General features: G+C 63.2%; 4 protein-coding genes and 1 long non-coding RNA gene across 17 annotated transcripts; 3 read left to right on the top strand and 2 right to left on the bottom strand.

Annotated features, from left to right (window-relative positions):
- The first annotated feature begins 177 nt into the window (after window positions 1–177).
- ANTKMT (adenine nucleotide translocase lysine methyltransferase) lies at window positions 178–1387 on the top strand. Of its 2 annotated transcripts, XM_045072275.1 has the most exons (5): window positions 178–339; window positions 421–525; window positions 607–747; window positions 956–1006; window positions 1134–1387. In XM_045072275.1, the coding sequence occupies exons 1-5, from the start codon at window positions 178–180 to the stop codon at window positions 1353–1355; spliced, it is 681 nt and encodes a 226-aa protein (XP_044928210.1). In that variant the 3' UTR covers window positions 1356–1387. The 2 variants fall into 2 exon arrangements, with proteins under 2 accessions (XP_044928210.1, XP_044928211.1); XM_045072276.1 differs by lacking the exon at window positions 421–525.
- CCDC78 (coiled-coil domain containing 78) lies at window positions 1384–5426 on the bottom strand. 7 transcript variants are annotated; one of them, XM_045072271.1, is made up of 15 exons: window positions 5291–5426; window positions 5021–5132; window positions 4729–4815; window positions 4564–4650; window positions 4176–4334; window positions 4043–4099; window positions 3882–3943; window positions 3710–3788; window positions 3481–3606; window positions 3070–3257; window positions 2836–3004; window positions 2622–2662; window positions 1885–1951; window positions 1711–1811; window positions 1384–1628 (listed from the first exon to the last, which is right to left on the bottom strand). In XM_045072271.1, exons 1-15 carry the CDS (start codon window positions 5335–5337, stop codon window positions 1526–1528), a joined length of 1485 nt encoding a protein of 494 aa, XP_044928206.1. In that variant the 5' UTR covers window positions 5338–5426; the 3' UTR covers window positions 1384–1525. The 7 variants fall into 7 exon arrangements, 6 of the variants coding, with proteins under 6 accessions (XP_044928206.1, XP_004750898.1, XP_044928205.1 ...); XM_004750841.3 differs by having other exon boundaries at window positions 5276–5413; XM_045072270.1 differs by having other exon boundaries at window positions 4182–4334; window positions 5276–5413.
- HAGHL (hydroxyacylglutathione hydrolase like) lies at window positions 5293–8785 on the top strand. 4 transcript variants are annotated; one of them, XM_013055305.2, is made up of 9 exons: window positions 5293–5424; window positions 6150–6356; window positions 6719–6783; window positions 6873–6990; window positions 7067–7175; window positions 7253–7356; window positions 7584–7682; window positions 8009–8088; window positions 8347–8785. In XM_013055305.2, exons 1-9 carry the CDS (start codon window positions 5356–5358, stop codon window positions 8513–8515), a joined length of 1020 nt encoding a protein of 339 aa, XP_012910759.1. In that variant the 5' UTR covers window positions 5293–5355; the 3' UTR covers window positions 8516–8785. The 4 variants fall into 4 exon arrangements, with proteins under 4 accessions (XP_012910759.1, XP_004750901.1, XP_012910760.1 ...); XM_004750844.3 differs by having other exon boundaries at window positions 7581–7682; XM_013055306.2 differs by having other exon boundaries at window positions 7581–7682; window positions 7990–8088.
- Window positions 8786–8813: 28 nt separating this feature from the next.
- On the bottom strand, window positions 8814–16452 carry CIAO3 (cytosolic iron-sulfur assembly component 3). Of its 3 annotated transcripts, none has more exons than XM_004750837.3 (12): window positions 16306–16452; window positions 15134–15229; window positions 13538–13681; window positions 13128–13260; window positions 12544–12678; window positions 12133–12251; window positions 11823–11952; window positions 11088–11160; window positions 10512–10649; window positions 9900–10057; window positions 9512–9746; window positions 8814–9313 (listed from the first exon to the last, which is right to left on the bottom strand). In XM_004750837.3, the coding sequence occupies exons 1-12, from the start codon at window positions 16369–16371 to the stop codon at window positions 8932–8934; spliced, it is 1809 nt and encodes a 602-aa protein (XP_004750894.1). In that variant the 5' UTR covers window positions 16372–16452; the 3' UTR covers window positions 8814–8931. The 3 variants fall into 3 exon arrangements, with proteins under 3 accessions (XP_004750894.1, XP_004750895.1, XP_004750896.1); XM_004750838.3 differs by lacking the exon at window positions 16306–16452 and adding an exon at window positions 15317–16249; XM_004750839.3 differs by having other exon boundaries at window positions 9170–9746.
- Window positions 16453–16800: 348 nt separating this feature from the next.
- On the top strand, window positions 16801–19595 carry LOC123389733. Its single transcript, XR_006604390.1, has 2 exons — window positions 16801–19148; window positions 19468–19595. It is a non-coding gene; the product is annotated as an uncharacterized LOC123389733 (long non-coding RNA).
- Window positions 19596–20739: the final 1144 nt, after the last annotated feature.

The following is a 20739-nucleotide window of genomic DNA, read 5'->3' as shown; positions in this document are numbered from 1 at the left end:
GCGGGAATGGCCCCGGGCCCCGGCCGGAGCGCCCGTGCACGGCCGCTTCCGGCTCCCGCCGAAGCCTCCGCCCGGCCACTTCCGGCGTGGCCTTCTGGGGCCGAGTGGGCGCGGCGGGGCGTGCTGTGAGCTCCGGGCCGGCGCGGTGGGACGCCCTGGAGCCGCGCGCCAGCGGCCATGGAGCAGGATGACCCGGGCGAGGCGCTGGCGGAGCTGCGCGGGCGGCGGCTGGGCGCGCGGGAGCTGCTGCAGGCGGCGGCGGGCTCGGGCCTGGCCGCCTACGCCGTGTGGGCGCTGCTGCTACAGCCCGGCTTCCGGCGCGTGCCGCTGCGGCTGCAGGTGCGGCGCGGGCGGGGGCGGGGCCGGCGGCGCGGGGGGCGGGTTTCGCGCTAGGGGACCAGCTCCTGCCTACCTGCGCAGGTGCCGTACGTGGGCGCGAGCGCGCGGCAGATGGAGCACGTGCTGTCACTGCTGCGAGGCCGCCCCGGGAAGACGGTCGACTTGGGCTCCGGGGACGGCAGGATTGTAAGCACTGCGTGCGGGGTGGGGGGCCCCTCGCCGGCGCCTGGCCTGCCTTCGCGTCCCCACAGCCTCCTGTGCCCACAGGTGCTGGCCGCCCACAGGTGCGGCCTCCGCCCGGCCGTGGGCTACGAGCTGAACCCCTGGCTGGTGGGGCTGGCCCGGCTGCACGCGTGGAGAGCGGGCTGTGCCGGCAGCGTCTGCTACCGCCGTGAGGACCTCTGGAAGGTAATGCAGGGAGTTCGGAGCCCAAGACCCCACACCCGGACTCCACACTCCGGTGCTGGGTTGGCTGGGGATCTGGCAACCCAACCGCAGGTTCTCTGGCCACCTGCGTGGGCTGGGGCCAGGACTTGGAAGCCGCAGTGGCCCCACGCCCACCAGACCTCCTCCTGGCTGGGGCCCTACTCCCTGCTGGGGTGACTTCTTCTTGCAGGTGGACCTGAGGGACTGCCGCAATGTGTCCGTGTTCCTGGCGCCTAGTGTGGTAGGTCTGGGGCTGCCAGTGGCAGGGGAGGCACAGGACGTCCTCCTGGAACATGTCAGGCCTGGAGGAGCTGGGCAGGGCGGCCGTATTCCATCCTGCACCCCAACCCTCCTGCTCTCTTCCACAGCTCGCACAGCTGGAAGACAAGCTGCAGGCAGAGCTGCCCGAAGGGGCCCGAGTGGTGTCGGGGCGCTTTCCCCTCCCCACATGGCAGCCTGTGGCTGTGATGGGTGAGGGTGTGGACCGTGTCTGGGCGTATGATTTCCCGAGGGGCGGGTTGGCTGGTCAGGCGTCCCCAGGACCCAGTTGTGCCTCAGCCCCTGGGCCCTCCAGTTCTCAGGCTGGCTGACCATTTGCACACAATAAAGACTCGTGGACTCATTCGGACTCTTGTTGGGTGGAGGCTGGGTGGAGTGACACTCCCCAACCCCGCTCCCACCCGAGGGGGTGCTGTGAGGAGGGCTCCATGCTGGCTGTGAAAAAGAGTTCTGCCCTGAATTTGACAGCTGGCTAGCGGCTTCAGGTCCTTGGGTGCCGCTGCTTGATAGGCGGTGTGGTCCCCACTCCCCCAGCGTCCTGTGTACCCATGAGCTTCCTCAGCCTCAGGATCTCCTGTTTGTACCTGCTAGGAGGAGTCTGGGTCAGGCACCGGCCTGGTGGTGCTGTTACCTGGGACTGAGGCCTGCAGGTCACACCCAGCCCACCTGCCGAGGTGCTGGTCCACATACTCCTGTAGCTCAGAAAGTTGCTCCTCAGCCATTGTGGCCCGGACTAGCAACTGTGCCCGCTCACGCTCCAGCTCCACCTGGCATGGGGAGGGCATAAGCCACAGGGCCAGACACAGTGTGAGAAGGGCCCCAGCCAGCCTTGCCTCTTACCTGGGTGCCACAGGAGAAGTCCTGGAGCTTCTGGTGGACCTGGGCCCAGGAGGCAGCTTCCTGGCCCCTGTGAGGAGAGAGAGGCACAGGCAGGAGGGCCAGTGTCCTCTCAGGTGTTGACCGATGACCTTGCTCAAGTTGGGACACTTAGATCCCTGACTTGCCTGCTGGGAGCAAGGTCAGGATAGCATGCGCCCGCCTGTCCACTCAGCCCTGGGCCTTTGAGCCATCCATCGGTACATGGGGGCAGGGCAACCCGGGCCCAGAGGGCCCACCGGCTGCTCACAGAGGGCTAAGCCACATTCTAGGGGTTTATTTCTCAAAATTCTGGGAGATAGGCTGATACAAGTGCTTGCGCATTGCACAGGAACATGGAGGCCCAGAGGCAAGGGCTGTGAAAGTCATCAGGCAACCTGCTTCTGTCCTGTCCCCCCCATCCCGGGCCAGAGCCTCTACTGGCCACCCCCCACACCTCTTCATCCTTAGGTCACCTGGGTCTCACTGAAAGGTCCCTTTCTCCGGGGAGCTCCCTGGCCCTCTGTTCAAGGTTAGCCCTTTTCCTGTTGGGGCCCCCCTTCACCCAGTTATTTGGCTGTCTCCCATACAGACCAAAACCCAAGGGCACAGGTGGGCCACCTGTTCACCACTGCCACCAAAACCCCACCCAGGGCTTAGAGTTGGGGAATAAATGAATGACCCCCTGAAGGTCCCCCCACTACCCACCCCAGGGTACTCACTGCGGGTCTCTGACCCCCAGGGAGGCTTCACTGGGCCCCTTCTGTAGGAACAAGGGTGGCAGCATGAGCCTGGTGAGCTGTGCTAGGTACTCCCAGTCGGCTGAACGAGGCAGGCTCCTCAGGAATTGGGGTCTTTGCTGAGCCTGTGATGGGCCTGGGGTGTGCTCTGGGGTGCTTGCTCCAAGGGCAGTATAGGGCAGCAGGGAACACTCACCTGGGCCTCCAGCTTCCAGAGCTTTGTCTCCTGCCTGGCCTGGTCTTCTGGGTGGCTGAGTTCAGTGACCAGGTGCAGAGACCGGGGCTCCAGGTGTAAGGTGGCTGCATCAAAAGTAGCTTTGGGGGTCCCAGATGCCTCACTGGAGTCTGCCAGCACCTGCTGCACACTAAGCCACATGCCAAGTCACATAGGGCCACCCCACCCCGGTGCCCGGCTCAGGGAGAGGCCCACCTGCGGGTCGCCAGCAGCTCCTCGTGTCTACGGCTCAGATCTGACAGGCGCTTGCGGTAGGCACGAGCAGCCCGGGCCAGCTGCTGCTCACGGCTGCGGTGAGCTGCCCGGATATGCTCCAGCGTGGTCTCCAGGAACGTGCGGAGGGCTGCGGCTGCCGGCTCTTGGCTGGTGCGGTTCGCGTACTCCTGGAGGGGAGGCGGTGGCGCGGGGGTGGGGCCAGGCCTGGGGAGGGCGGGGCTTGCTGGGCACACCCCGCTTCCCATAGCCCCCTCTCGGGAGCTGCCGAGGCAGTGCAGCAGGCAGGGACCCCGAGGTCTCCCGGAAGCAGTCTGGCACGCCCAGGCTAGGCTTGGTCTCCCCAGGACGCGAGGCCTCCCTCACCACAGGGCCACCCCACCCGGTGCTCACAGCCACGGCCCGGGCACATCGCTGCAAGTGGAGGGCATACTCTTCGTTCAGCTTCTTGAGCTGCAGCTGCAGCTGGGCGTTCTCTGCCTCCGCCTGGCGCAGCTGGCCTTGGCAGGCAGACAACACCTGGGGGTGGAGGCGGCCTTGAACCCACACTGCACGAGGTAGGCCTTTGCTGACTGTAGGACGCCATCTGCTAGACATCAACGTGCGGAGGGCCGGGCCTCACCATGGCTTGTATCGCTAGTTGCTGCCCCGCCGTCCGGGCCTCATCTCGGGCTTCCTGCAGCCGCCGGCCCAGGTCTGCCCTGCGGACATGTGTGTGAAGCTTAGCGGGACCCAGGTGCGGGAGCCTGGTGCGGTACTGCGTCCTCCCTGTCTCTCGTGAGGCAGCCACTCACACACGGGTCTCCAGTGCCTGCCTCTGGGCCTTCTGCTCCTCCAGCGTGCGCGTCCATTCTCCCTGCAGGTGCACGGGCTCTGGGTTCCTGGCAAGGCCCAACACCACCCTGGGCTAGGACAGATCCGGACAGGTCCCCAGGCTAGGGGGCTGCGTACTCACGCTGTTTCCCAGCTTCTGCTCTTCATCCTTAGGGCTCAGGAAGTCCTCAGGCTGTGCCTGTAGGAGAGAGCTGGTCCCAACCTCACTCTCTCTGCTGCACCTCTGCTTGGCTCCCACCCAGCCAGGCACTCACGGCGACCTGGGGTCTGTGGTGGATGGAGTGTCCCTGCTCCCAGGCCTTGTGTTGGAGCCCCCGTGCCAGCTCGTGGCGGTGCCCCAAGGCAGCCTCTTGGGGGGCTATGCGATCTCCATGCAGCTCCAGCTCCAGCACCCGGCTCTCCAGCCGTAGGACCTGTAGGGTGACCGGGGTGAGCAGGTGCACTTTCCTGTCAGGCCACCCAGGGTAAGTCAACATCACCAGGGAACATACAGGCACACACAGCACACACGGGAGATGTGAATATCTCAGACACTGCATGAGCGTGTACGATCCTATGAGCATACCTGGACCCCTCACAGCACGGGTCCCAGGTATGCACCCTCCCACCGTGTTCCCCGGGCCGGCCCCTGCCGGCACCCACCTCACTCTTCAGCTCAAAGAGTTCAGCCTCATGCTGCTCCTGCACGTGGTGAGCTGAGATCTGCAGGTCGACCAACTCCTTGGAGATCTGTGGGTGGTCAGGGTAAGAGGCGGTGCCCGGGGGACCTCCCTCCTGCTAGCTGGCCCCCTGGGGCCTCACGCGCACCTGCAGGCGCCGCTGCTCGCTCAGCTCCGGATCCGAGGGAAGCTCTGTCTTGAGGCAGGCTGCCCAGTCCTCTGCTTGGGGCAGAACCTGGGGAGGCATCACCCCCCCATCGTCCACTTGTGTCTTAAGCTTGAGCAGTGGCCTCCACTCCCAAGGAGAGCTCCAGCCATGCATTGCCCTCTCCCCAGTAGCCGCTCCACACGCAGACTGAGGGCAGTTTCTCCTGGCCTCTGAGGGGTTAGGGAGGAACCCCGGCGCATGGCAGAAACAGAAGTGTCCTGGAGAGACTCACATTCTCAGTGGTCCCAGGTGGGGGTCTCGGCCTGGGGGCTGTGGCTGCTGTGTGCTCCATAGGCAGAAAGGACTCTGGCCTCCCCAAGGGCGGTGCCGCCTTGCCAACCCGCCTGTTGCAGCAACACAGTGGCTTGTGTTGCCAAGGCCTCTGCTGGCCCCCTGCTGGTCCCGGGGGTGTCTGGGGCCCCACCCACCAGGGGAGCCAGGGAGGGGCACTCTCGGCTCCTTCCGTATATGGCTACCCATCCTTCACCTGGGAAAGGCAGACCTGCGCCGCAGCGTTGACCCTGGGTCCTGACGGAAGCAGGAGTTCATGAGAAGGCCCAGCACAGAATGGAACGACCATCGCCGTCACTGCTGTCCTCGCGCAAGGTGCCCTGCCTTGCGGTGGGCGTTCGCACGGTAGGCGCCTTCTGTGTGCCCACTGCTGCTGGCTGGGCGCTGGGATGGGCAGGTGAACAAACGACAGATTCCCCGGCCCCCAGCCTGAGGGAAGGGGCCGCGGACGTTTCAGTCGAGGGACTGGGGGACTCAGGAGGACGGGGTCAGCCCCGGCGCCCGGAGGGATCCCTGGAGGCGGCGCCCGAGCGCCGGGCGCTGCGGCCTCTGACGTGCGTCCGGCCCCCATCGGGCACGCGCGCGCACGCGCTCTTCCTACGCCGGGGCACGGGCCATGGCGGTGACCGGGCCGAGCGCCGCGCTTCGTTAAGGCGCCGCGGTCAAAGCCCGAGGCCCGTCTCTGACCAGAAGTCTTTGAGGCGGTCCGCGCAGTCAGCCGGTGCAGCGCCGCTGCGGGAGGGGGGCGGGGCGGGCCCGGGGGCGGGGCTTAGGCGCTACGCGCGGCGCGGCGAAGGGGGCGTGGTTGGAGGGGGCGCGCCGGGCGGTTGCGCCGTCGCGAGGGGCGGGGCCTTCGCGGCTGCGGGCGGCGGTGGCGGCAGTGGTGGCTGCGGTGGCGGCGCTGTCGTTGTGGTCGCTGCCGCTGGCGGGCTGGCGTGCGTACTGGCCGGCCCGGCCTGAGCCTGGGGCGTGGGCTTCCGCACCGGAGTTCCGGGAAGTCCCCGGAGCAGCGAGTGGGCTCCCTCTCCGGCCGCCGATGTGTGTGAGGAGCTGACCCCTCCCTCGCGCAGCCCTGCCTTGGTCTGGAGAGGGGAACCCCCGCCCTGAGGAAGGGGTTCGGAAGCCTGGGGGCCCCTCGACGAGAAGACGCGGGGTGCCAGAGCTCTGCGACCATGAAGGTCAAAGTCATCCCGGTGCTCGAGGATAACTACATGTACCTGGTCATCGAGGAGCACACGCGGGAGGCTGTGGCCGTGGACGTGGCCGTGCCCAAGAGGGTGAGGGCAGCCTGTGGGCGGCGGGGAGCGCCGCTGGGGTCCCCCGACCACCGTGGCTGGAACAGGCCCTTCCCCTGCTCTCTGATCTCTGGGCACAGGGCGATTACGGTTCCCGGATTATCTCGGGGCTGCCCTGAAGTTAGGACCGTCTCCGACCCCCGTTTTTCCCCTCCCTGGTGCCTCACCGTAGTCCTAAACCCTGGACGTTCAGTCATTCATTGTCTGCTGGGTCTCCTGTACCTCCACGCCCCCGGGTCCCCCGGGGCTCTTGTGTACATCACACTTGGCGCCCTAATTGGGGGGCAGAGGGGTGGGGCGGCCACCGGGCTCTTCCAAGCCTCCCTAACTCCCGTCCCTTTCAGCTGCTGGAGATCGTGGGCCGGGAGGGGGTATCACTGACCACCGTGCTGACCACCCACTACCACTGGTGAGCGCGGTCGGGGCGGGCCGAGGCGCGAGGGCGTCGCCCCTGCCCCACCCCGACCCAGGCGTGATCCTGCTCTCACCCGTCCGCAGGGACCACGCGCGGGGCAACGCGGAGCTGGCGCGGCTGCGGCCGGGACTGGCCGTGCTGGGTGCGGATGAGCGCATTTGCGCGCTGACCCGCAAGCTGGTGCACGGCGAGGAGCTGCGGGTGAGCGCGCGCCCGGGAGGGCGGGGAATCGCCTTGGGCCCTCCCGCCTCACCAGCAGCCCGCCCCTCTGCTGCAGTTTGGGGCCATCCACGTGCGCTGTCTCCTGACGCCAGGCCACACCTCCGGCCACATGAGCTACTTTCTGTGGGAAGAAGAGTGTCCGGACCCACCCGCGGTGTTCTCGGGTACTGGCTGCCCCGCCCCACCACCCCCGCCTGCCCGTGACCCTCCTCCACCTTCTCTGACCTGCTGTCCTCCCCAGGGGATGCCCTGTCGGTGGCGGGTTGCGGCTTGCGCCTGGAGAGCACAGCTCAGCAGATGTATGAGAGCCTGACTGTGACCTTGGGCAGCCTGCCCCCCGAGACGGTGAGTGGCCATCCCTTCCCCTCCTGCAGGGTCCTGCCATCCTGCATGCACAACCTGCACACTCTGACCCTGCCGCGGGGGTGCAGAAGGAGCACTCCAGCCAAGGAGAGACCACGCCTGGGGTGAGAGAGTGCGGGGAGGGGCCAGGCAAGCCCAGGTGAGCGCCTCCCCCCATCTCTGCCTGTGGCAGCTCTGTGCACCCCCTGAGTGCCTCCTTTCTTCAGAAGGTGTTCTGTGGCCATGAACACACACTTGGCAACCTTGAGTTTGCACAGAAAGTGGAGCCTGGCAATGACCACGTGAGAGCAAAGCTGTCATGGGCCAAGGTGCGGCCACCCCAGCCTCTCTCCTCCTAGAGGTTTGGAGGGTGGATGGAGGTTGGGGCAGAGGGGGTCTACAGAAGAGTCAGACATGACCAGACCTGGCTTAGCCCGGGATCCACCATTGACTGAGGCTCCTACTGGGTAGGGGGGGGAGTGGATGGCTTTGGAAGGGGACCTGTGCAGGTTGTGGGGTGGCCGTCCTCGAGGACCAGATGAGGCGAGGAAGCCCTTCTTCTGCTCCCGCTCCCAGAGAGGGGCAGGGCTGAGTGAAGCCAAGTTGTTTGGGGCTCTCAAGATAGGGCTGTGACAGGGGCCCATGGTCATTCCAGAAGAGGGACGAGGACGACCTTCCCACAGTGCCATCCACCCTGAGCGAGGAGCTCCTCTACAACCCCTTCCTAAGAGTGGCGTGAGTACTGGTTGGCGTCCCCAGCCTTCTTGTGGGGCCCTGTGCCCACCCCAGGGGCTGTACCCCAGAGCAGGGTATCCCATGGCTGGCCTGCTGTCCTCTGGTCCCCCTTAGCTTCATCTGGGTACTCTAGGAGGTGCCAGGGGAATGGTTATTGGACTGACTGGCACCAGGGAGCAGCTGTTCTTTAAGTGTTTCCTGCCAACACCCCCTGGCAGTTACCCAATAGTCTCTCCATGGCGTCCCCTCTCCCTACAGAGAGGAGCCTGTGCGCAAGTTCACGGGGAAGGCGGCCCCAGCCGAGGTCCTGGAGGCACTCTGCAAGGAGCGGGCAAGCTTCCAGCGGGCGGCTGAGCCACTGCAGCCACAGGCCCGGGCTCTCCTGGCCCTGCAGTGGGGGCTCTTGGGCACACCTCGACAGAAGTGAGCCCCAGGAGGACCGGCTGTGGCGCCAGGCAGCACATCTCTCTTCCTTCACCCCTTGGCCAACTGAGCCCACGGGAGGATTGCCTCTGGCACCTTCCATGGCCCTGCCCAGCTGGCTGTCCAGACTTGGAGAGTGGGCACCCTGGCACTGGACATGTGAGGCTCCTCTCTGGGGTGCATGTGAGCCCTGAGGCCTGGGTGTTTGGGATGCGTGCTGGGGTGCACAGGGCTTCTGAACTTTGAATAAAGCTGTGGAAGGGTTCATTTTTGACGCTGGTGGATGCTCTTGGACTTGGAAGTGTTTTCAGAGATCCCTTTATTAGATGGGGAGCTCTGTGACAACACGCTGGGCGGTCTCACCCCACTCTACCTTCTCCCCCACCCCTGTAAGTGGAGACCCAGCTGTGCAGATGGGACTCAGCACCTGATCTCACGGGGTCTCTCTAACAGAGCCTGCTTCCTGCCCGGAACTGCGCAGAAATGCAAGCTGTCAGGTCCCAGAGACCACGGCGTCTTCAGCGCCCAGTTCCAGGTGGGGCAGGTACGCCACCCCCAGCGTGGGGTGCTGTGGGCTGCACACTCCTCTCTGGCCAGCGTTCCCTGCCGTCCAGGGCCAGAGGGCTCTCCACCAGTCTGGCATGGATGACTCCAGGAATGGGGAGGAGGAATCCCACTTTCGCTCTGCCTTAAGCTGCCCACAGGCCTGGGCCTTACCTGGGTCTCCAGGCAGTAGAGAGAACACTGATCGCAGACCTGGGCCCATGGGGAGGTTCTGGGACCTCGTGGAACCTCTGGCCTCCTACGATGGGGAGTGTGGGTGAGGGCGGGCTGGAGGTCCCCTTGACTGGCTCTGGGTTCAGAGTCCCATTTTTGTGTGGGTTCCAGCCCATCCCTGCAGCTCAGACAGGGTTTTGGGCTGGGGTGTCAGGACACGAGCTTCGTGGGAGTCCCAGTACCGGCTGGGCGGGACCGGCAACCCCGTGACAAGGCAGCCTACCATCTGATGCTGAGGCCAGAGCTGGCCATCTCCACCGCACGGTAGCTGGTGTGCAGCAGGCGGCCAGCCCGCTCTGAGCCCTCGCCCTGCAGCCAGTGCTCGTACAGTTCCTGGACACCAGGCGCATCCTCTGGCACCTGCACCGTCACCGTGTCGTACAGCATCTGCACGTGCTGGAGCAGCTCCTTGCTAGTTGTGCTGGGACCCTTGAGCTGGCCTCCGCCGTTCAAGCAGCCTGTTGCAGAGCCAGGCAGGCGAGAACACGGTCACGGGAGGATGCCTGCACACAGGGTGTACAGCCTAGCCCCTTCCCACACTGGCTCTCCTGAGCCTCCAGTCCGCCCAGACCGGGGAAGAGACAGAGCTCCCCTGCCACCCCTCCAGCTACCTGCGGGGCAGGCCATGACCTCCACGTAATGGTACGGGCAGCGCCCTCGCTTCAGCTTCTGCACCAGGTTCTGGATGTTGCGGAAGCCGTAGGCGGCAGCAAAGTGCAGCAGGATGCGGCCCTCTTTCTCCAGGGTCACCTCCTGGAAGTCCTTGTTCCTGAGGGGAGCACAGGCTGGGCTCCCTCCTACCTCCCACCCCTGCGGGCACATGGGCCACCCCGAACGGCTCCTCCGTGAAGGACGGTGACGGAAGGAAAGGGTGGGAAGCTCACTTCGCTTGGAGTCCCAAACCTCAGGATGGGAACCCCCTCCCTCCTGATGATGGCCACCAACCTGGCGAGGTCAGACAGCCCCGAGCCCCCGGCTATGAAAGAGGGCATTATGTCGGGACAGACCCTGCCAACCATGGTCTCTGGGGGTTCTCGACCGCTGCGACAGGGAGGCAGAGCCCTGGAGAGCACTGGCTGGAGAGGAGGTCTCGCCTCCTGCCTGGTGCCCTGGGTCTTTGCCAAACCCACCCTGCTGTCCTCCAAGCCCACCTCAGCCAGGAGACCTAGGCCGATACCCCAACTGGGCTAACCCGTTCCCAAGCTCCAGCTCTCCTCACTGACCTCAGGGGTCTGTAGGTGACTTCATCCACATGGATCCCAAAGAGCTCCCGGGCTGCATGCCGGAACACATGCTCCAGGTAGCCGCCGGAGCCCCCGCCTCGATGGCTGGTGGGCTCTTGGGCAGATGCACCGTTGCACCTAGGGAGCAGAGCATGGCCTCAGGGGGCAGCAGCAGCTGTTGCCCACAGGGCTCTTGATAGCTTCTGTCTCTTGAGTTTGGAGGAGTTGCTCTCTAAACGGGAAAGGAGTCTGAAACCTGGGGGCTCTGTGTGTCAGGTGGTAGCTCAGGTGGGAGAAAGATTATCTGTCTGTGAGTAACCTGTTTCGGGAGCTCAGGCCTGGGTTGGGTTGGGGTCGGCTGTCCATTGGCTGTCTCGTGAACCTGACCACCTCTGTGCACCCCAAGACAGACCACAGGGCAGACATGGGGCCGACCAGAAGGAAGCTGCGTGGGGAGGAGCAAGGGAGGGGACGCAGACCACCTCCATGCGCTCACTCCTGCTTGTCAAGACATCGGCAGCCCCCAGACCCACAGCATGGCACCGTGACCCCTCTCCACACTAGGAGGCAACTTACAGACTGTCCAAGGGGGCTGGCTCCAGCTCCGAGAGGGAGACCCCTTCTTCCTCTAGCAACTTGAAGACTTCTCCTACAAGAAGACGCCAGCACAGATGCTCTTCAGCTGAGATCGCAGTAAAAACGGTGAGGAAGCCCATGGCACCCGTGCCCCTGGCGAATGGACACCCCGACACCCACCTCCCGGCTTGTGGGTGGATGAGAACCCAGCCACAGGGCAGAAGGAGGACCCACTTCTGAAGCCCTTCAGAAGAGCCAGCCTGCGCCCCAGACCTGCAGCCCGCCCTTGCGCCGACAGAGCTGGGGGGGGGCACACCCATTCCTGGGGCACGCCTGCCGCGGTGTGCTCCCAGCTCCCCACCAGGTGGACCAAGGCGTGTGTTCGTGCAGGGGGACCTTCCCCGCACTGGCTGGGCTCCCAAGCGTTCACCCTTCTGTATTTGAAGCCCTCGGGAGACTCTGAGAGGCTGTTCAACTCAGAAATGGGGTGAGCCACGAAGAGTCAGAGCAGCTGACGGGAATCTCCGCCCACCTCCCCACACAGACAGCCCAGTAGGACAGGGTGGCCCGTTGGCCACAGTTCTCCAGGACAGCGGAAAAGGGTGAAGTATGGCCTGGCTCCCGGGGAGGACTGGGGCTGCCTCGTCCACAGGGGACGGCAGCTCCAGCCATAGCCGACGGGCAGGACTCAGGCAATGCCATCCATGCCCTGCGGTCAGGGCAGCGGGAACCGACCTGTGGTGACCACGCAATCCACATCACGAGTCTGGTGCTCCTGGCTGAAGAAGTCTGGTCTGGAAGCTTCCAACTTTTTGTCATAGCAAGGCATCACCGTCACATGGTAGATCCTGTCAGGGGTCAAATGCTGCCGAGAAATGTGGAAATGTGGAGTCGTGGCCTGACCCAACAGGAAAGGGGCCCATCAGGTAAGGTGGGGGTGACACCAGCCAGCAGCCAGGATGTGACCGTGGTTCTTTGTGTGGGTCTTGGCTTATCTTTCAGGATGATGGCAGTGACTGGTTCATAGCTGGAACGTTCCTGTTACCTGCTGCTGGGCAAAGAAGTCCTTGACCAGGGAGCCCATGACCTGCTGCGGGGACCGCGCTGTGCTAAGGTGAGGGACAAGGAAGCTCCCGTGCGTCTTCTCCGCATAGCAGATCCAGCCTGAGGCCAACACCAGGAAGAAAAGGAGCATCTCACCGGCTGGGCAGCAAGTGACAGGACATTCTGCAGGGGACCGACTCGTGCAAGGAGTTACAGTCCCATTATGGAACATCCCTCGCTCTGCTGTCACTGTCGAGTGCTGCTAGCATCAGTGAGGTCACGGTCACGGTCTCGGGGAACTGAGTGACTCTCAGGGCGCCTTCTTCCACCAAGGAGGCCATCCTGCCAGAAACCTGCGTTGCTCCCCCCACCCCAGCGTTCCTGTTCCCCATGTCGAGCAGTGTGGACACACCTGGACAGGCGGACGTGAGCACAGGCAAGGTCTGTGTGGAGCTGGCCTGTCCTCGGAACCGCTGCACAAATTCTCGCTGGCTCTCGAGGAGACTGAAGTTCCTCGAGAAGGCGGTGTCAAACACGTAGTGCACCCCTGAAAAGCAAGCACCCATCTCACTGCCACAAAGGGCGGCTGAATCACGAGGCACTGCTGGCCACGCCCCAGGAAGCTGTTGCCACCTGGCTTGTCCGGGATCGGCCACGTCCTGGTGGCACCCAGCCCACAGCCTCCCAGCCCAGCTCCTGGCTCACAGAGGCTGACCAAAGTTGATCTGAGCCAGAACCTGGGAAATGGGCCTTGATGACGCTCACTTAAACACAACACGAGAAGCAGGTAAGCTCCAGGCCGGGAGAGCACGGAGACGATTCAGAAGGTCTCTCTTAAAAGGCACAGCTCTTGTGTGTCAAACCAAAACTCTGGCCTGAAGTCAACTTGGAAGGTTCTGGTGTGTTTTGAGTTCAGTGACTCAGAAGCCCGAGGCGCCCTGTCATGGGACCTCCCCCATGCGGAGCTGGAGCACTCGCACGATGTTTGGTACCTACCGATTTTCTTGAAGAATGCAGTCAGCTTCTTGGCAGTGTCTGTAGGAGTCAGCTGAAATCTTGCGGCCAGTGACGCTCTGGATTGGGGTGACACAGAAACCACAACCAGCCTCTGCTGACTGGGGGCTGCCGTCTGCAAAGCAAGGGACACGTGCTCACTCGGCATGTTTCCATACTCATCCCCAGGGGTCCGGTGCTGGTGAGAGCACGCCCTGTCTCCGGGGCATGTCATTTCTATGTGTAGGTGGGGCCCAACACTTCAGTGTTGGAGTAGGACAGGTCACTGACATCCCACTGACACCACTTTGAAAATGAGGGAGTCACCTGGAGATCGGCCCTTGACAGCAAGAGCAAAGGATGCTGCAGTCGATGTCAGGCTAAAAAAATCTCCAAGACCGCCCACCACTTACCTTATTGGCATCTAGAATTTTCCGCAGTTCCTCATGGCTTTGCTGCGTGATGAGGACGGTCTCCGCGGAGGTGACACAGCCACTGCACGCCAGGCAGTCACCTAGCGAGATCTTGGCCTTCTCTAGCTTCTGAGTCCCTCCGTCCTGGAAGCACAGCACACGGTGTTCAACAGGGGCCCCTGCACAAGGACAGGAGCCCTTGGGATAACGGGACCCATGAAACCTTGATTCTCTGGCGACACTGACTACCAGCGTGGTAGCTGGCTGGCTTTGAATGCCACTAAACGTCTAAAAATTAAATATTTGCTGGAGAAGTACATACATTCTATATATAGTCTAGCTTCACGGAATTCTAATCTGGGCACCAGCTCAGCTGGCGCATCACAGGCGCATTAACGAGGCCTGCAGCCTATCATGGGTGGAGCGTGGATGTGCGGTCTGCAGAGCCGCAGGTGACTTGTCAGAGGCTCCTAGTCTACACTCGTGGGGCTGTGCAGAGGGGAAAATGTCAATGGCCAGGCTCCAATGGGAGGATGAGAAAGGCAAGGCTGAGACGAAGAGGGAGAGGGCAGAGTGAGACGGTGGTCTGCTGAGCGAGCTCAACACATGGGCAGCAACAGCTGGACCGCCAAATGGGTGCAGAGCTTGGTGTGGGACGTGGGCCTCCAGGCTGACGTTCTGCAACTTTCCCGAAATGGAAGAGACTCCAGCTGAGCACCTTTACTCCCTCTGTAAACTAAGGAAGGGTCGGGGCCTGTGACCAGCGGGTTGAGGAGACGGGGACCCCCTTCCAGCCCAGCTCATCAGGACGGCGCTTCACAGCGAAGCTGCGATTTGAGCTTAGTGTGTATTTTTAGAGTTGGATGGGCCTAAAGGCCCAGGCTTTGATTTTGTGCCAAGAGACCTATTCCCAACCTCCCTCCACATCAGTCACTGTTGCTTGGTAAGGCAGGGCCCACTGATGCCCCCACCTCTCCTGGATCTCTTCACTTGTGGGATCACCCCCCGCCCCCAACCCTGAGGTGGTGTTTCCTTGTGCTTGGCTAGGCTTGGGCAGGAGCTGTGGTGTGCTGCCGGGTCACACTCCTGGCCTGAGCAAACGTCCAGTTCTCTCCCTGTGAGCGCTTGATCCCCGGTCCAGCCCTGCCCTGTGCCCTCTGAGGCTCCTCCCCTGCCTGGGAGAAGTTCCTGGGCCAGGTACGCCCATGCCCGTGGCCCACGGGACGGCAAAGACACTCTTGAGGGTCCAAACGGCAGATGGTCCTTAAACCACCATCTCGTTATTGCGCGATTATACAGGAAGCAGGGGTTCACTGACAACAAGCTGTCTGAACTGGAAAATCCCACACAGTGAGAACCCACGGAGAGAGGGAAAGGGGAGACAGAGACCACCAGCTCCGCAAGAGGAGCCCCTCTGCAGACCAAGTGAAGCTCCAGGCTCAGCCTCTGTGCCCCTCCACCCCAGCCCCCCGCCCTATCCCCGCTCTCGTGGCCTTGACAGTGAATCTGACCACAGTGAGAGGTCTCCTGGTCACCGTATTTGTGACTGGGAAGAGCGGCATGCACATGCTTCTGGTCATCTGGGCTGGAACTCACCTGCCTGACCTGGAAGTAACTCCCATCTTCTTCAATGTGGATCTTGGCCATGCCACTTCCTGTACTCTTATCCACTTTCATGGGCTTGACGCAGTCCTATACAAGGAAGAGACCCCAAATGGGGGCCTGAGTGCACGCAAGTTCCCCAAGAAGAGGAGCGACCTGGTGGTCACGCCATCACACCTGACTTTCGTCCAGCCACGGAAGCAGTCTTAGCAGAAAGGCGGCTTGCACACGGGGTACATGTTCGAACAGCCAGCCAGCACCAGCGGTCACCCTGCGGCTCACAGCCAGATGAAGGCCCGCGCTGCCAGCCGCACGCTCACGCCCTGCAAGCCTGCCCGCTCTGACCTTGACTCTTGTTCTCAGTACGCGAACTGGACACTGAGAGGACACCCAGGAGCCACCATTTCTGCACCTGGGCAGGAATGCTTTGCTCGGAGGTCACCGCCCTGCCCAGGCCCCAATGAAAGGAGTTTCTTCTTCTCCCCAACTCCCCAAGTTCCTGGGAGTTTCCCTGTCAAAAGAACCTCTCTGGCGGTTGCTTTCCCAGGGATGGTGTGCCCCAGAAAGCCCTGCCCAAGGTGCTGTGGCCAGCCCCGCGCCCAACCCCCCCAACCCCCGGGGCCTGTCCCGCACAGCCGGTGCGCTTGATAGGGAGGGACACCTGATGAGGACGACACTCCCTTGCCAGCGTAGCTGTCCTGCCTCCCTTAGGGGCAAGCTCCGCCAGCGACGACCACACACCCCGACGGACACCGGGTAGTCACAGCAGGTGACGCAATGGGACCAGCTCCTCGGACAGGACAGTCCCACCTCTACCAGAGGGAGTGGATAGGGTCGCCCCGGCCCCAAGCCCAACATTGCCCGGGGGGTGACGCCGGCGGCCCTGCCCGGCTTCCCCCCCCGGCTTCCGGGTGCGCACGGTGACGGGCCACTCGGCACGCCCCCCACCCGCGGCCTTGGCCAAGCTGCGCTCCTCGAAGCCTCGCGGTGCCGTAGCCCTGCTCAGGCCACTGGCATCCCCGGCCGCGGCTTCCCATCGGGAGGAAGCTGGCCAGGGCGCCGGAGGCCCGGCGGGCGCGGGCGGATCCCGTTTCTCAGGGGAAGAAACTGAGCAAGTAGCGGGGCCCCACCCCACACACGGCCGCCGCCCCCGCGGGCCGGCCCACCTGAGAGGGCCCAATGAAGTCATCCAGGTCCGTCAGCTGCAGCGCCCCGCTGAAGGGCGACGCCATGGCTGCCGTACTGTCGCGGGGCTCCCGGCGCAGAAGTCGCCAAAAGGCGCGAAACGGCAAGCGCTTTCCGCCACGCTGCCGGAAAGCGCCCCGCGCGGCGCATGCGCATCTGTCCCCCCCGCCGGGCGCCTGGAAGGCGCACGCCCCCTGCTGGCTGGCCCAATTCCGCCGAGGAACCTGTCGCCTTCCCTGCCTCTTGGGCCGCAACGGAGGGAGCCGAGAGCACCAGAATGACGTCTCCCTCCCCCAGGGCTCCCCTGCCGGCCAGTGTGCGGCCCCACAGTCCTTGACCTGGGAATTTGCAGCGGCAGCGGCTTCGCTGTACTGGGTCCCACAGACGCTCGAGACCCCAGAGGGCGCCCGGCCCTCGTGGGCCCCCAGTCTGGGCGGCGGGGTGAGGAACATGCGGGTGACAGGGACATGGGCGGCTGCTGACCAGGCCGCGACGGGGCGCGGAGCCGCGGGGCTCTGGAGGGCGCTCGCGCGCTGCTGGCCCGGCCTCCGACGCCGCCCTCTGTTACTTGGGGGACCCCATGGAGAAGACTCCGCTCCCCCATGAGATTTCGCAGCGTGTAGCAGGGCTGCTGCCGGCCAGACGCCGATCTCCAGCCGCCGTGAATCGCGTCGAGTCCAGCTCCACGTCAGTGACCCCCTTTTATTAGAGCTCTCCGGAGGACTCCCGGAGCTGGGTCTGGCGTGCGGCGCGAGCAGGGCTGGGCTCAGCTCAGGATGTCCCGGGGAACCTCAGGCTTCAGGGCCCAGCCTCGCCTGGGCTCCCGCTCTTGGGAGTTCCTGCCCCAGTGTGGGCTTGTCCTGGAGATTCCCACACCTGCCTGTGGAGTTTCTTGGCGGTGCAGAGCCCCCCCCCCCCCCGCTGGGGCAGCCTTCCCGTGGGGGCGGGGGTGTAGCGGCTCCTCTTGGCTGCGAGGACAGGAATTTCCGATCCAGCGGCTGGGCCTGGGGCTGGGGGGAGATGGGGAGATGTTTCCCAGCAGCTAACCCAGGTGGACTTCCAGGCCCCACCCATCCCTGTCCAGACAACACCTGACCAGGTCTGCGATAGGATGCCTGAAACTCCACAGTCCCAAGTGGTTCTTAGGAGTAGGGAGCCCCAAACAACCTTGGCTTCCCTGAAATCCCCCAGAGGAGGTTCACAGAAAATACGGAAGCGTAACAGGCAGCGGTGGGCTGGGGCAGGATTGGGATCAGTCAGAAGGAGAGGGCTTCCATGGGAGGGGCTCCGACTCAGGCTGGGGTGCAGGGAGGGTTTTCCCAGCGCAGGAGTGGGGAGCGCACCACGGGGATGCCAGAACCCACGTGGGTGCAGGGCCGGCCTCCACCTCCCTGCCCCCCTGGAACCCAGGTCTGCAGTCTCAAACCAAGTGGAGCAAAGGGTGGGGGGATAAAAGGCGGGAACAGCCCAACTGCCCTTCAGCAGAAGAGTGGTGAAAGGAACTGTGGTCCCTCTCTGCCGCGGAGGAGTACTCAGCTGTAAGGCAGGGCAAGCCAGGGACGCCCACTGCCGTGTGATTGACCCCCCGAGGACACGAGGCTCGGGGAGAGGAGCCCCACAGAACGCCCCGCATCGCTGGACTCCATTTCCAGGACACGCCATGGAGACAGCAAGTAGCTTGGGCCTGGGGCCCTGGGGCCTGGGGAGGAGGTTTCCTGTGTGGTGATGAGAAGCGTTGGAGGAGGAGGTGTGGTTACACCTCCCTGTGAACGCAGCTGAGGCCTGGACTGCGGCACGTGCACGGGGTTCCTGGGGCAAATTCTGTCGCGTACCTGTTGCTACAACTTAAAAATAATGTCACGTATCAAAAACCCCATTGAATTGCACAGTTTAAGTGGGCGGGTTGTATGATATGTGAGTCTGTATCTCGTTGAAAGCAGGGCATCAAGGTGCCTCCAAGAGCGGGACCGTGAGTGAACCTGGGTCCTCCTGGCTTCCAGCCCCCAGCCCCGAACCAGAAGCTGGCCAAAACAGCTTCTGGCTCGGAAACTCCACCTGGGGGTCTCTGATACCACATGCGCATGCACACGCAGGCACACGTGATGAGGGCCCCTGGAGACCCTGAGGCCCCTGAGCCAACACCATGCCTGCCTCCTCTGTGCACCTGCTCTCACACCTGCAGATTGTTTCATCATCATTACTGAGTACTGGCCGTACGCTACCCATGTGCAATGCCAGGGTTTACACACGTGGGGGAAACGGAGGGCCCTGCAGCCAGCCCGGGCCACGGGGTGTGGGCACCCCATTCCCTGAGCTGGGACAGATGCAGAGCTTGGCTTCTGCTCCAGGTGTGCCTGCAGGACCCCCTTTGCCCAAAGCCAGCCAGCAGATCTTTGGGTGGGAACAGGCACGGTTTTCACCAAGATTCATGGAGCTGCCAACCCCTCCTGCAGTCTGGGGGACTGGTCGCAGGGACTGGGCCTGTGTTAGTGTCCAGTGCTCCTGCAACAGGGGTCACACGATGGGGGGTTTATAATAACAAAAGTTTTTTTCTTGGTTCTTGAGGCCACAAGTCTAAGGCCAAGGTGTTGTCAGGACCTTAAAAAGGTTCCCTCCTGCCTGGCACCGCTCCTGGTGGGCCTGGGCAGCCCTGGGCACATGGCTGTGTTCCTCCAGCCCCCACGGCTCCATCGCAGAGCTCCTGTGTGTCTCCCCTGCTGTTCTAAGGACACCCGTCATTGGACTCAGGGCCCAGCCCACTACCCAGCATGATCTCTTCTCAAAACCCTCAACTTACTTACATCTGCGACGACCCTATTTCCAAGTGAGGTCCCATTCACAGGTTTGGGGGACATGTTATTTGAGGGGCACCGTTCAACCCACCATAGCCCTCATGTCGAAGTTCTTTTGGGACTCTCAGGGGTCAGACGACAATTGCATAATGGGATGTGTCTCCCCAGATCAGAGCCCCCCTCCCAAACGGACTGCCCTGAGGGGTGGGCTGGGACGGACCACCCGTGCTTGGCTGTCCCCACAGCCAGGCTTGAGCCACAGGTGTGTCTGGGCGGGCAGAGAGCCCGTGTGCAGTAGGAATACTACAGTCCAGGGTCAGGAAAAGTAAAAGGTGTTTTGTCTTTTCCAAGAAATGTTTAGGGGCTCCTGCCTGGATTAGTCAGAAGGAAGAGCGTGCAGCAACTCTTGATCTTGGGGCAGTGAATTCTAGTCCCATGCTGGGCGTGGAAATTGTTAAGTAAAACACTTTAAAAATGTTTTTAAGTTTTTCTTACACGTGTGGTTTCAAAACATTTGTTACATTTTCCCATGTTACTGTATCATGAGATGCTAGAAAAGTAGAAATGGGCTTTGCTCCCCACCCCCCCTTCCGCATTGGTGTAGGGGGAAGGACAAGTGCTCGGGTGTGGCCCATGTGCTTGTGGTGTCCATCTGCCCTGTGGACCTGCCCAGACACTTGGAGCCCGTGTGGAGGCCCTGGCCCCCACGTTGGACACGGGGTCGGGGTTGGGGGGACAACCAGGATCCACAAGTGGGGGCTTCCTGCTGCATCACAAGCCCCTGTTGGTAGGTCAGTCCGGGTCAGTCACTTAGAACAAGGCTGGCCTCACACCCAAACAAGGACTTGTGGCCGTATGAATGTGTCCCCATGCTTTCTGTAGACCGGGGACTGTCCTGTTCATGAGGGTGACCAGTTAGGGGTCTCCTCACCATGTGAGGGTCTTCAGGCTCAGGGGTTTCTGGGGCAATCAGCCCAGATCCCCGTGGGTGCTGGGTGTCCTTCCCTTTCTACATGGGTGTGGGGCCACAGCCTTCTAGGCCACTCTCTGCAGACTCTTCCACGGCCTGCAGGGACCGTGGGCTGGGGGTGGGGGGTGGAGGGTGAGGGGAGGCCCACACAGGGTGGGTCTATGTCAGGGCGCTCCTGGCATGCCCATTCTCAGAGCCAAGAGAGAAAGCAGCCACTCTTAGGAGGACACACAGGCGCGGGTGGCTGCTGGTCGTGGCCAGAGGTGTCCCCGTCTGAGCCCCCTGGGCCTCCCAAACCCCAGGTGCACCCTGGGCTCCTCGTGAAGCCAGACTCGTCCCTGGGCTCAACAGACACAGCGTTTGATTAGTTGCAGGAAGTCACTGCGGGCAGTGAGCACATCATTAGCAGTCTAATCAGCATGGGGTGCCTTCCCGCGGGGTGCCGCCACAGCTTGTCAACAGGTGTAATCTGGCCACAGCTCTGGGAGGCCTGGCGCAGGCAGCAATTAGCCGCTAATGAGGAGGCCTGCGGTGACCTGCCCCGCCCAGAGAGAGAGCAGCGTGGGCCCCGACTGAGGGAGGTCGGTGGGGTCAGAGCCAGGGCCAGGGCACGGGGGCTTCTGGGGGCTTCTTCCGCCCCCAGCAGTGCAAGA

This window comes from Mustela putorius, unplaced genomic scaffold (assembly GCF_011764305.1).
Source record: "Mustela putorius furo isolate JIRA1106 unplaced genomic scaffold, ASM1176430v1.1 tig00004007_pilon_pilon_pilon, whole genome shotgun sequence".
In the NCBI taxonomy this organism is placed as follows: domain Eukaryota; kingdom Metazoa; phylum Chordata; class Mammalia; order Carnivora; family Mustelidae; genus Mustela; species Mustela putorius.
This window is presented reverse-complemented; position numbering and strand designations above follow the sequence as displayed.